A 13,676-nucleotide genomic window follows, 5' to 3' on the forward strand; every position below is an offset into this window, starting at 1 on the left:
TTTTTATCACTGTCCAGTAATTCAAGAATCATCCTGAAATGCCGTATTTTATCCTGCCAGCCAGCTCCAAGTATAGGTGAAAAGAAACAGACATCCTGCTTTTCTCCTATAGGGAAATGGGAATCTATGCTATACCATGATACAAACTAACAGTGAATATTATTACACTGATGGCAATGACACTTCATAATTTCAAAAGGGCATCGTTCCAAGCTTTACCTCTGGACACCAACTATTGAAACTGATCACATGCAAAGCATATATTCTGCTACCTTGCTGTGCCCGTTTCTGCCTTCCATGTGAGTCCCTGGTAGATCCAGGATTGTGTTGTCACTGAGTCTTCTGTTAATGCATGCCATGCTGCTTCTTTGATGCCCCTAATTTTGGGCTTTGGGCTGTGCCATTCCAGTTAGCAGTATTTTAAAAAAACTAGCTAAAAGTTCAAAAAACAGAATTAGTTTCAAAAGATATTATTTTGTTAAATACAAACATGTGTTCATTTCTAAGAGAAGCAGAGACATTTATAAGCCATTTGTATGCAATATTGCATATTTCTAAATTTTTGAGTCATACCACTCCACTCAATTGTGTTCAGAAATGCATTTTTGGGTAATGTGCACACAGGAATGTGAATATTCCCGAAAAGAAAAACAGTTGGTTAGGAAAAACTTCATCACACCAGGAAGCACAAACATGTCCAAAACACAAACCAAGACAAGAATATGGCTCATAACATCCAAATGTACCAGGACTTGCTATGAATCAGTTAGGCAAAGGACAAAAATGAGTTAAAACAGATGTTATGGTCAGCATATCATTAGAGGAAGAAAACACACTTTTCCTTAAGGAGTTGTGACTGGACAGCTGGAATGCAAACGATGTATTTCTTTACCTCATGTTGACCAATCACAAAGCAAAATAAGTGAATATGCAAAGAAGGGGAGGTTGGAAGGGGTAGTGTGGTGAACTACAGGAGATCAGAAAGGCTTCTATGATAACAATCAAACAGCTTTTAAGATGTCTAAAAATGGGGTTTTTGTAGCATCCAGTATAACTCAGAATCTCTGGAAGATAATAAAAGTAACAGTATGGCCATAAACTTTTTTCCAAAATCCATTTTAGGGTCATATTCAACTTGTTTCAAACAGTAGGAGGTTTGACATCAGAGGACAGCTGAAAAAAGAATCTGAAAAAGTATCCTGATGTGCACCTGAGATCTCTGAAGGGAGTTTGTAATCAGGTTCTTTTGAAATGGGTGACATCCTCCTTTTTCACAGGACATCCTCCTTTTTGGTGGGAAGAAGAGGCTGAGACTGAGTCAAAGAATTCTCATTATTTTCTTTATTAACACGTGGAATATCAACCAGCCGGGTCAAAACACGATAAATCTGGTAATTGTCCGAAACTAGGGACGTGGTGGCACTGCAGGTTAAACCGCAGAAGTCTCTGTGCTGTAAGGTCTGTAGATCTTCAGCTGTAAGATTGAATCCACGTGATGGAGTGAGTGCCCATCGCTTGTCCCAGCTCCCACCAACCTAGCAGTTTGAAAGCATGCAAATGGGAGTAGATAAATAGGGACCACCTCTGTGGGAAGGTAACAGCGTTCCGTGTCTAAGTCACACTGGCCATGTGACCACGGAAGACTGTCTTCGGACAAACGCTGGCTCTATGGCTTGGAAACGGGGATGAGCACTGCCCCCTAGAGTCGAACATGACTGGATAAAAATTGTCAAGGTGAACCTTTACCTTTACCCTTAATTAACACAGACCCTTCGTCCAACAATAGTCCGTTCACTGCGGGGCTGGACTAAACCGTTTGCGATCTGTGATTTTGTGTAGGGGTGCACTCCTCATCACAGAGACCGTTCCACAGCACGGATGGCGTGCCCAGTCTCCCTCCTTCGGTGGGATGTTGTATACTGGATCAGGACATATCACCCTTTTCCCACGTTCTTGCCCGCATGGAAACACAATCACGGTTCATTCCAACGTCTTGTTGATAGTTTCTCCTTCCCTTGGACCCTCTGGATTGGGAAGCAAACCTCTTATCTTCAGATTCGGGAAGTCTTTAAGAAGATAACGCGCCTTTTCATATCTTTGTCCACCTGTTTCTGCTTCAGTCTTACTCTCTTGACTCTCTTTCTCCACTACTCTGCTGCTAAACCTCCTTTCTCCCCCTTGTTTTATATCCTCCTCCCACAGAGAGAGCTTTAGCTCCTCCCCTTTCCTTCCTTCTCCCTCTTCCACTAAACACACTTCTATATTCTTCTTCTGCTACCATTCCTTCTATGTCACCCTCCTTGGTATCCTTCTCCTCCTTTGGTGGTCTTGCTGATAAGGACAACACACTTGCCTCCTGTTCTCCTTCACAGAGTTATAGGAAGCAATTAAAGAAGGTGTGTTGTCTCATAAATAGAGATGGGAACAAATAAAAAAATTGTGATTCATTTTGATTCGTGATTCATCAAGGTTAATGACTCAATGAATATGAATATACGAATATTATTTGACGAATTGATGAATTGATTTGTCCATTTGTCTTCACTTTAAATGGCTATAAAACTGGCCCAGTATTTAGAGACACCAAAATGGCAGGGATGCTTCCTCAGATGGTTTTCTACAACTCCTAAAATTTTGGTGGATAATGGATTCCTGAGTTATATAGTCACAAAGAGGACACCCCCAGGAAAGCTCCCTGCAGGTACTTAGATAATCCGGAATCATAAAGGAACTTACTATGTCTTACCCCAACACGCCTGCCAACTTTGCTGAAGATTGGATATCAGACATTCATGTTATGCACCCACAAATTGGATCCCCCAGGAGACCAGAGCACTAGGACACCAGAGCACAGAGTGCTGTCCTCTGAAGATGCCGGCCACAGAGACTGGCGAAACGTTAGGAAGAACAACCTTCAGAACATGGCCAAAGAGCCTGAAAAACCCACAACAACCATTAGATCCCGGCCGTGAAAGCCTTCGCGAATACCCCTCAGGAGAGTTTACCACACGGCATTGAAGTCATGCTATTGAGGGAGTTATTTTTGGCTCCAGCAGAATGAGAGGTCTTTGGCACTGAGAGGCATGCATGAGGCATTGAGTTTGTCTTCAGCAACATTACAAAAAAAACAACAACCAAAAAACCCCACCATTTAGCTGATCGGAGGCTGATAGGCAGCCACCCCAGCCCACCCTTCACAGCCAGCCACCTCCACAGCCTGTTTTTAATAGGAAAGGGGTGTTGCTGGGGGAGGGGGAGGCCTAAGGTAAGGAGAGGAAGGGGGTGGGATGGTAGATTGTGGAGTTGGGTGGCTGTGGGGGGTTAGCTGCCTATCCCCCACTGATCAGCTGATTGGTGGCTGGTAAGCAGAATGTTGTGGGTTTTTTTAATACGAAGGATGAGTAAAAACAGGTAAATATTCATCCCTTCATATTCGTGGGGGTCTCTGGAACCCACGAATATGAAGGGATGAATATTTAACTAATCAGCTATTTTCGTCAAAAAAGCTAATCCATTTTTATATTTGTCCCCACCTCTACTCATAAACAGAGAGAATGATGATTGGAAGTACTTGCCCAGGAAAATTCCAATCTCTCTCTCTCTCTCTCTCTCTCTCTCTCTCTCTCTCTGAATTTATTTTATTTTGTATTGCTACATGGAAATGTTCAGTCAGGTGAGCCTTCATCTACAGCATGAACTTAACTTGGGAAACTTCCTTTTTGGCCTGCTGTTTCCACAGTCTTCCAGTGAGCCTGGGGATTTCGTGAGCTCTGGTCCCAAAAAAAAAAGCAATTTCCCCAAACTGTGGGTCTGTAATGGTATTACAATACTCAGATGTCCTCCTTATCTCTTCAATGAAGTGAGAGAAAGAGGTGTGAAATGCATGATGTCTGTTAAGCTTGTTTATCCGTCCAGAGCTGGCTTGAACTTCCCTTTATTTATCCAAATGGGATGCTATAGGATGTTGCAACCCTGTTTCTTCCCCCTTCATCACCCTTTCCCCCTGCCTTTTTATGTCTGTGCTAGTCCACATACTCTTCAGCTATCAAGAAGATACTGCTCACCCCTCTCTTCCTTCCATAATACACTTACATAATATGTTATGAAACCATGCCTCCTCTGTTGTTGCCCTGAGGTCTAGATCAGTGTCCCACCCCCACATCCTACAAGAACAAAGCCATGTTTATATTTTCATTCAGCTTGGGTGGCTCCAAATATTCCTGATTTTGAACATCTTTAATAATTTAAATGAAATATTTTGGCAATAGCGTTTAAAATAATTTCCACTGTAATTCTTCATTTAAATGTAATCACTTAAATGCAGTGCACTATATTTTTATGTGTTATGTAACCAGGGATTGCTATTCTATCTCCAGTGAAGGGGACATAGTGGATATACAGCTAGGAACCACAAGCCTGTGGGGATTCCCAGACACGTGCCCATCAAGTATCCCAACTTGTTTATAAATATGAGTATATATACCTCTCCTCCACACTTCATTGTGTGTAGTGCTGCAAATGCTAATAGATAAGAGGCATGGGTGTCTGATGGAGTGGGTGGACAAGGGTGGGCTTTGTTCCATTCCTGGAATTCAAATGGTAAAGTATGGCAAGGAGATGAATGATTTTGAAACAACTGGAGATATTTCATAGATGAACACACTACTGTAGTAGCACATTCCATGCTTGAAGTTATACTGCCATACCACTATACAGGTTCCTGTCAGTGCTCTTCATATGAGCTAGGTTGGAGCTTGGAAAAATCAGTATGGGTTGGTGCTAACAGGTGAAGTGGAAGAGGTAATGTTTTCTTAGCATTAAGAACTACCACAAAGAGAAATTTAGAGGTGATTCAGAATCCATTTAACATAATTCCCTCCTACTGCTTGCAGTGGGAGCATTTTTCATTAAAAGGGGTATAATAATAATAATAATAATAATAATAATAATAATAATAATAATAATAATAATAATAATAATAATAATAATAATAATAATAATAATAAAAACCAAGCTCAACAGAGAAGAAGAAGAACCAAAAATGAGCTCTTCCAAAACTTGTGCCCTGCCGAAAAGAACTGAGCAGAACTTAGGGTCTCCAATGTCAGAGCACCCCTCTTGCACCCTGCCTTCAAAGAGCAGCCTTAATTGTTTGCATATATTTTTGCCAGTTATTTGTTGGATGATAATCAAATATAATTTCCCACTTCTTAAAAACTGGTGATTTATGGATAAAATAACGGATATATTTGCATGAACCCGTTGTAATTCCAGTCTTGTCCTGAGCCTTGGCATTTCATCCTCCTTAAATTGCAAATGAGATTGTTAGACATGTCACTCACAATGCCAAAGGCTCACTCACTGCAATCATTAAATGTGCTAATTCTCTCTAATTTAATAATGTTTTGTTGGAGAATGGACTGAGTATTCAAGTGTCTCATTGGCAACAGTTAATTTCAATAGTGCTGGACATGCTCAGAAAATTGTCTTTTAAAAAATGGCATTCACCAATTCTTGGCCATAGAATACAACAAAAGTGGAAAGCAATTCAGGATTTGTGTAGAATCTAAAAAACTGGTAGTCCGTGGTCTTAGTGTGGATGTACCTCATCCCTCCATGAGGGGATGGGGCTTAGTCCCTAGGTGGTTGGCAGACTCTAACATGAAATGGGAAAACTTCTTGTCACTTTCTAACAGTTTCCTAGTCAATCTGTATTTTAGTGAACATGTACAGTAATGCACAACAGTATTTTAAAGACTAGTGTGATCCAGATAAAATTCTAAATACTGTACATGCTAAGTGTATCATATAGCTTGATCCTCAGTGGAAAATTGAACTTGCTTGAAAAACAAAGACACATCTCATCAGTTGCAAATGAAATTGCTGTCCTCTTATGGTACCCTTTTCAATAGTCCCTATATGTAACCAAAATGTCCCCTCACCAGGTCATGAAGACAGCAGGTCAAGCCATGAAGTCAGGAAGTCAGTTTGGCTAAGCACCTGAGGCAGGATACAACAGGAAAAGCAAGATGTCTAACAGTGGAAGACCCACATCTTGTCACAGGAGAGCCTCATCAATGTTCAGTACAGCATATACTCTTCTTGTTGTTTTAAATCTGGGACCCAGAATCACAAATAATTATTTATTTCTATACTTGTATGGTTATAGGACCATGAGTCATTCACATGTCCCTGAATTCTATCATTGTATTGGCTCTATTACGTTTGGAAAACTCAACAGTGGCCAGAGGACTGCAAAAGATCAGTCTACATACAAATCCCAAAGAAGGGCAGTGCCAAAGAATGCTCCAACTACCGTACAATTGCACTCATTTCCCACGCTAGCAAGGTTATGCTCAAAATCCTCCAAGGCAGGCTTCAGCAGTATGTGGACCAAGAACTCCCAGAAGTACAAGCTGGATTCGAAGGGGCAGAGGAACTAGAGACCAAATTGCAAACATGCGCTGGATTATAGAGAAAGCCAGAGAGTTCCAGAAAAACATCTACTTCTGCTTCATTGACTATGCAAAAGCCTTTGACTGTGTGGACCACAGCAAACTATGGCAAGTCCTTAAAGAAATGGGAGTGCCTGACCACCTTATCTATCTCCTGAGAAACCTATACGTGGGACAGGAAGCAACAGTTAGAACTGGATATGGAACAACTGATTGGTTCAAAATTGGGAAAGGAGTACGACAAGGCTGTATATTGTCCCCCGGCTTATTTAACTTATATGCAGAATACATCATGCGGAAGGCTGGACTGGAGGAATTCCAAACTGGAATTAAGATTGCCGGAAGAAATATCAACAACCTCCGATATGCAGATGATACCACTCTGATGGCAGAAAGTGAGGAGGAATTAAAGAATCTTGTAATGAGGGTGAAAGAGGAAAGTGCAAAAAACGGCCTGAAACTCAACATCAAAAAAACTAAAATCATGGCCACTGGTCTCATCACCTCCTGGGAAATAGAAGGGGAAGATATGGAGGCAGTGACAGATTTTACTTTCTTGGGCTCCATGATCACTGCAGATAGAGACAGCAGCCACAAAATTAAAAGACGCCTGCTTCTTGGAAAGAAAGCGATGACAAACCTAAACAACATCTTAAAAAGCAGAGACATCACCTTGCCAACAAAAGTCCGAATATTCAAAGCTATGGTTTTTCCTGTCATGATGTATGGAAATGAAAGCTGGACCATAAAGAAAGCAGACCACCGAAGAATTAATGCCTTTGAATTGTGGTGTTGGAGGAGGCTCTTGAGAGTGCCCTGGACTGCAAGGAGAACAAACCTATCAATTCTAAAGGAAATCAACCCTGAGTGCTCACTGGAAGGACAGATCCTGAAGCTGAGGCTCCAATACTTTGGCCATCTCATGAGAAGAGAAGACTCCTTGGAAAAGACCTTGATGTTAGGAAAGTGTGACGGCAAGAGGAGAAGGGGACGACCGAGGATGAGATGGCTGGACAGTGTCTGCCAAGCAACCAACATGAAATTGACACAACTACGGGAAGCAGTGGAAGATAGGAGGGCCTGGCGTGCTCTGGTCCATGGGGTCACAAAGAGTCGGGCACGACTAAATGACTAAACGAACGATTGGCTCTATCCTTCATGCACCCTAGAATACAAATTACTTCTACAAAAGAATGAAGTTACACTTTATATAACAAGAAAAAAAGAGATGCAAATGCCCCAACAACAGAAAGAGTCCTTAAAACATTAACGCTTCCAGAGAAGTAAAAATACACCAGGTGTTAGAGCAGGCAGATAAAATGAGCTAGAGATGGGTTACAGGGCAGTAGACAGTTCAGTCCGACTTGATCCATGGATTGGAAGAAACTTAGGAAGCTTACGTATACCTGGCTATATGCACCGTCAGTCTAATCCAATATTGTCTCCCCGGCAGGCAGCTGCTTTCCTGATTCTCAGGCAGAAGTCTTTTTTATTACCTGATTCTGATGATCCAATTAATTGGTGATGCCAAATATTTAAGCTGGAACCTCCTGCATGTTTGAACTGCACCACCAACTCCATATTCATGAGCCTTGATAAAGTGTTCCCCTTCCTTTTGCTGTGTTTCCTTCTTTCCATAGGCCTGTTTACAAATGAAAAATAGGTATCTGTGTTTCACTCTGTCCCTACTTTCTATCTCATCTGTTTACAGACATAAGGTTCCTTGCCCTTCAACAGTGGCGAAGTACATGCTTCCAGTTATTCCTGTATTGAACTGTTTTATGAAACAGAGCTAAACAGTGTAGCATTTTCAAATTGTGTAGCATTTTGTCAGTACATGATGTATAGTATTGAGTGTGGACTTCAATTTAGTTTCACCTCACACTACCCTGCTTGCAGTTTAATTCAGCTTCCTGGATTTGTCCAATTTCCTTATGCATGATATGTAGCATAAGGTTCCAAATGCAACCTGTACTGTGAAAAGAGGATTTATGAATTATGAAGAGGCTTATGTGGCTTTGAGAAAATGCAACGGGCAAGATAAAAGACAAATAGAGGGCATTTGGATACAGAATAAGAAAAAGGTGAGGAAGATCAGTGATGTTGCAAATTCATAATAATCAGAGAAGGTGAAAGAGTGGAAATTATACATGCACAGACGGTGACTAGCAAGTTCCTTATAATTTCTATGTAGGCAGTGGGCCAAAAAGAAAAAGTGAGTGAGTTATATAAGGGCAGGCAGAGATGGAAGAGGGACCTGGGCCTTCTGTTGGAATTTTTGGATAATTTGCAGTAGATTGACAAGGAATTTGTTTGTTTGTTTGTTTGTCTCCCAGTTAATTAACAATAACAGCAACAAAATAGTTTCCTGAATTATACTGCTGAAAGGGGATGAAATGGGGGTGAATAGAAGGCAATGCATCCTCACAGAGCTTGATACGGTGACTTTTTTGGATCACAGTTCCCAGAATTTCCCAGTGGCCATACTGGCTGAGTAGTTCTTGGATTTAACAGCTTCCAAAAGGAACTTTTCTACCTCTAGATTTTCATATAAAGTGTGCTGCTTCTCCAAGAATTTCACGTCCAAAGCCTGAGACTCAGAGAATGGTCCCAAAAACCTAAATCTTGGAATAAAACTTAAGACATGACCACCTTGTGACATTTCCTGTTCTTTAAACTTTTATGCACCGAGTGCTAAGGACTTAAAAGGTCTCTCTAAGCATGACTGTTTGAAACTCAGATAAACTCCTGTGCAGGGCTTAAGTCTAGGTGTTTACTTTGGCCTAATGAGCTCTGGATTCAAGTCAAAACCCAATCTTACCTTTAAACTCTTAACATTTTCCCTTCCCCATATTGTTGGTTTGCTTTCCATGGGTCATCCCTAAATGTTTTAATCAGAGAGCTGATAGGCAGGTAACCTTTACTTGCTTGCTCTGTGGCCATTTCCCTTAGATGGTTGTATTTCTGATCTTGCCTGATTTTATCTTAATACCCCAGATGTCTTTATCTCAACCAGTGAACCTGTGGTTGGAGACTAACCATAAAATAAAACAAAACCTCGTGGGATACAGTTTTGGCCTCTCAACGTTGTCAAATTACATACACAAACATATATGCATCTTTCCGTATGTTTTAACTAGAGATGGGCGCGAACCAGAAAACCAGGAGTTTGTGATGGTTTGTGGCTTGCAGCTACCCACTCCCAGAAAAATGAACCATTTCACAGTTTGTTTTTCTGGTTCGTGCCTGGGGGAGGGAAACTTATCACTGCTGCCCCCTCTGCCGCCCGCCTGCCCCCTTCCCACTATCCCCATCGCCTCCCTACCTGGTCCTGCAGCCTCTCCTGTGCACAGAGACAGCAAGCCCTGCTCCCAGAAGGGAGCCAGCCTGCTGTCTCTGAAGATGGTGGTGGCAGAGGAGGAAGAGGAGGCGGCAACAGGATCAGGGAGGGAGGCGACAGGGGCAGTGGGAAGGGGGCAGGCGGGCATCCGTTTTGCCAAAGGAAAACAAAATGCCGAGCAGAAAAAAAAATGGATGATTCATTTTGTTTCGGCATGGACCAAACTGCAAACCAGCCTGGATCATGGTTCACCCCCCCCCCCGAGTTCATGCTTTGCTTTGTGCCCATCTCTAGTTTTAACTAAAAAGCATTCTGTGGGATGTGCCTTGTTCTTAGATTCTGGTCATTACATGGGGCAGTGAATAATAAGGACCAAAAACTCTTTTTTTATTATGGTCTACAAGCGCATTCTCTCTATTTTCTTCAGTCTAAGCTATTAGTAAATTAGTCAAAAGATTAATTTATTGATAGATTTAGTATTATTCGTTGTACAGTTAATTTCATTTTTATTGCTTTTACTGATTTAGCTGTTTGAAATGTAATATTAATGGAACATTTCATAACTAGAATAAACACAAATTAAATTTAAAACTGCCTGTAAGAGCAATTTGTCAAGATATCTGTCTAAAATTATTTTCTTCTGTTAAAGGCCAGTATAAAATATAATTTCCACCATATCAGAAATTGGAACCCTTATCCATATATTTTTTCAGATGTAAGAGTTTTTCTGTATTATGCATTTGCATTTAAAAAAAACCATTGTGGTGCTTTATATATTTGAATACTAGTGCTTTTTCTTTCTAATTCTTTATGTGGGTGAGAGGATACACCTGTACATTTCTTATCAACCTTACTTGAATGTCAATAGGAAAAGATAAACAAGATGTAAGCAAAAATGTGTAATCCCTTTTGTGTTCCTTCATACTGATACTGTAGTCATGTGGATGATGCTATTTCTGTAAATGCTGATTGGATATACTAAGTGTACTAAGGCATCCTGTTCATATGCTCACTCCATTCCTCACACCTGTCTGTAAATTGATCTTAGAAGAACACAGCAAGGACACTTCAAGACATCACATGCATTAGCATATTGTTTTAAACAATTCATAATATTTTGGAATTCTCATCAGATCGAACGCATACATCCTATATTTTCTCTGCCCGAATTATTATCTTTGTGACATTGATGTAGATTCACACTGATGTTGTAGAAGAATGTTGCATGTTGCCTTGTCATATTCTGTTGCATAGTTTTGAATTTCTGGTGATTTTTCTTTGCTACATAGTAGAAATACAGAGATCCACAGGGGAGAATTGCTAAAAGATCCTCAGAGTTTCCCCTTTCTCATTAACTGGCACTTAAAGTTTCAGTAACTCACTCAGAGACATTTATAGGAGTAAGAATAAAAAAAAACATTTCTTTACAGTTGCTTGAAATTACGGACTCGCGTATGCTCCTTTTTTTACTGCACACATAGCAACCAACTGAATAGATCAGCAGCAAACAAACAACACTGCCACCAACTGAGGAAAGAGGAAAAGAACACTCAGCAGGGGCGGGACACTCTTTAAATTCAAAGGCTGGAAGGAACAAATGGTTAGCAGCCTAGAAAAATCCCTCCCAGTACACAAACCACAGACAGTGTGTGAGGAAATAAACTTCACCATATTCATTATAAATGTAAGGAGCCATGCAATAAATATCATCAAGTGATTCTGGTCCCATCCTAGCGATGAGCATGGCTGCATAAATGTCCACAGCAAATTTTGGGTTTTTCTTTTTGTGTTGTATTTTTAACTCCCACCACCCATTCCAGTGTGGCATTGGCAGCAGTGACTGACCAAGTAAAAGATGTCACAAAGCAAAATGCTTATGCCCTAAAACTGCTGGATACCTGAAGTAACTTCCTGCATCACAGTCCATGTATCCAAATTTGTTTTGACATCATATGGCTGGATAAATCCAGGTTATCAAACTGAATCTGAATGAGCTTGTACTGAATTCATGCAAGAGGAACTGATCCAGAAACTTTTAGTCTTCATAAGAAATAAATATTTTGATGAATGAATGCTTTCATGACTCTTCGTATGATATGTATGCTAGAGAAATATGGATTTAATTCATTTTTTGCTATTTAATGAATTCTTACTAAGATGTTTCATAGGAAACTTTTCATTTTTTCGTAATGTACATCTGCTGTGGCTTCTTGTGCTTTCCTGAATGTTGTATCTGAACAACTTGCTTAAAGAAATTTGCTTTATGATAGCTATTTATATCTCAGAAAGGGCATTAAGAGGATATTGACCTTAATCATTTTCACCATTATGCTAACTTGTTTCATCTAGTTTAACTTCTCCCTTAACTAGCTACCCTTAGTTTCCTATTTTTCATCAACTCAGTGTTTGCAAGCCACTGACAAACATAATTAGGATTAGGAAATTAGGATTATAGGAAATGGCTGGTATCCTGTCATGCAGCTCTGCCTGGGTTTGATATCACTAATCCTAAAAGATTGCCACCAATTAAAGAGTTGCCTTTTTTCTGTATGGTAGGTTTGGAGTTATGCAGAACAGCTAATGTTTCCAAGCGCTGCAGTAACACATATGTGTTGAGGTTTTTGGCTATAAATATGATAATTGATAGCCAGATATTTTGGGGAAACCCCAAATCAGCTACTCTGTACTGACTTATTTTCTTTGAGACAATGAGAATTTTTTTAAAGGAACATGTGTGTTTTTAAATTTAAAGATACGCTCCTTAAAATTTTCCAGTGTCCTTGAGGCATTTCTGAAATATCTCTTCTCTACCACTAAACTTTCTAGAAGTGTATGTGCTTGCTCTTATAAATTATTCCCCTTATAAAGTGAAAGGTGACTTTTAAGCTTCCCCCTTTTTTGTTTATTTCAATTTCTTCCAGAGGCTGATTTCAGCAACCTAGACAGCATGTTGAACCTGTTGAAGGATGAGGTTCATAACACACGAAGGAAGAGAAGATATCCAAGGCATGCCACGGATGATGATTACAACATTGAAGTACTTCTAGGTGTCGATGACTCCGTCGTACAATTCCATGGGAAAGAACATGTTCAGAAATATCTTTTGACCCTGATGAACATTGTGAGTATCAAACATCCAGTTGTTGTATCAAACCTATTTGGCTTCTTGAACCTCACGTTCTTTCAGATATCCATTTTTTGTCTTTACAATAAATGCTTTAAGAATATAAAGTCCCACAGCCTCAAACTAGGAATTGTGTCAGGTTTTTACAGTGTAGCCAAAAACATAATCTAATTGTGCTAAAAAAAATCAACATGTAAACAAAGTAGAGAATAACTTGGAGATGTAACAATCAGTTCATTTTCCAGACAGTTGCTGAAGAAAATCCAACCATTAGTTTGTTTTAGTCCAATATTTTCAACTGAAGTGGGGAAAAATTTAATGTTGACTGCTCAGTTTTGTATGTGGGCTTGTTCTGGTCCTCAAACCTAGGGGACAGCACCAATGAACTTTGTGGGTTTTACTTCTAATTACCTATGTGCATAAGACTGGTTTGTTGCTTTGCTTATACTCTTTAGCATACAACTTGGGAATTAGAATGTGAGTACCCCATCTAAGGAAGAATATATTTTAAGCACGCTGCCCTAGGTGTAAAAAGTACAGAGCATTTTTATTTGCACTGAAATCTCCCTTGTTGTCATTTTCCCCAAGACAGCAAGGTGCTATGTTTACACATGCTTTTGTGTCCCTCCATGAAAGTTATTGGGAAGGTGCTTGCAAACACTGAACAGCAGTACAGCTGGATGACACAAGAAGAAACCTTACAGAGGCATCAATGCTTTTTTTATTGGTCTTCACAACCAATGTTCCATCTTTTGAC

At 40.1% G+C, this 13,676-nt stretch overlaps 1 protein-coding gene across 2 annotated transcripts in view; it reads left to right on the forward strand.

Moving 5' to 3' along the window:
- ADAMTS2 (ADAM metallopeptidase with thrombospondin type 1 motif 2) overlaps positions 1-13,676 on the forward strand; it is a 330,178-nt gene that overhangs the window by 214,443 nt on the left and 102,059 nt on the right. For both annotated transcript variants that reach the window (XM_020782724.3, XM_072990085.2), the window contains exon 4: positions 12,717-12,916. In XM_020782724.3, coding sequence (XP_020638383.3) covers positions 12,717-12,916 — 200 coding nt within the window. The remainder of the gene's footprint in view (positions 1-12,716; positions 12,917-13,676) is intronic.

The sequence above is a fragment of the Pogona vitticeps genome, chromosome 2 (genome assembly GCF_051106095.1).
Source record: "Pogona vitticeps strain Pit_001003342236 chromosome 2, PviZW2.1, whole genome shotgun sequence".
Taxonomy (NCBI): domain Eukaryota; kingdom Metazoa; phylum Chordata; class Lepidosauria; order Squamata; family Agamidae; genus Pogona; species Pogona vitticeps.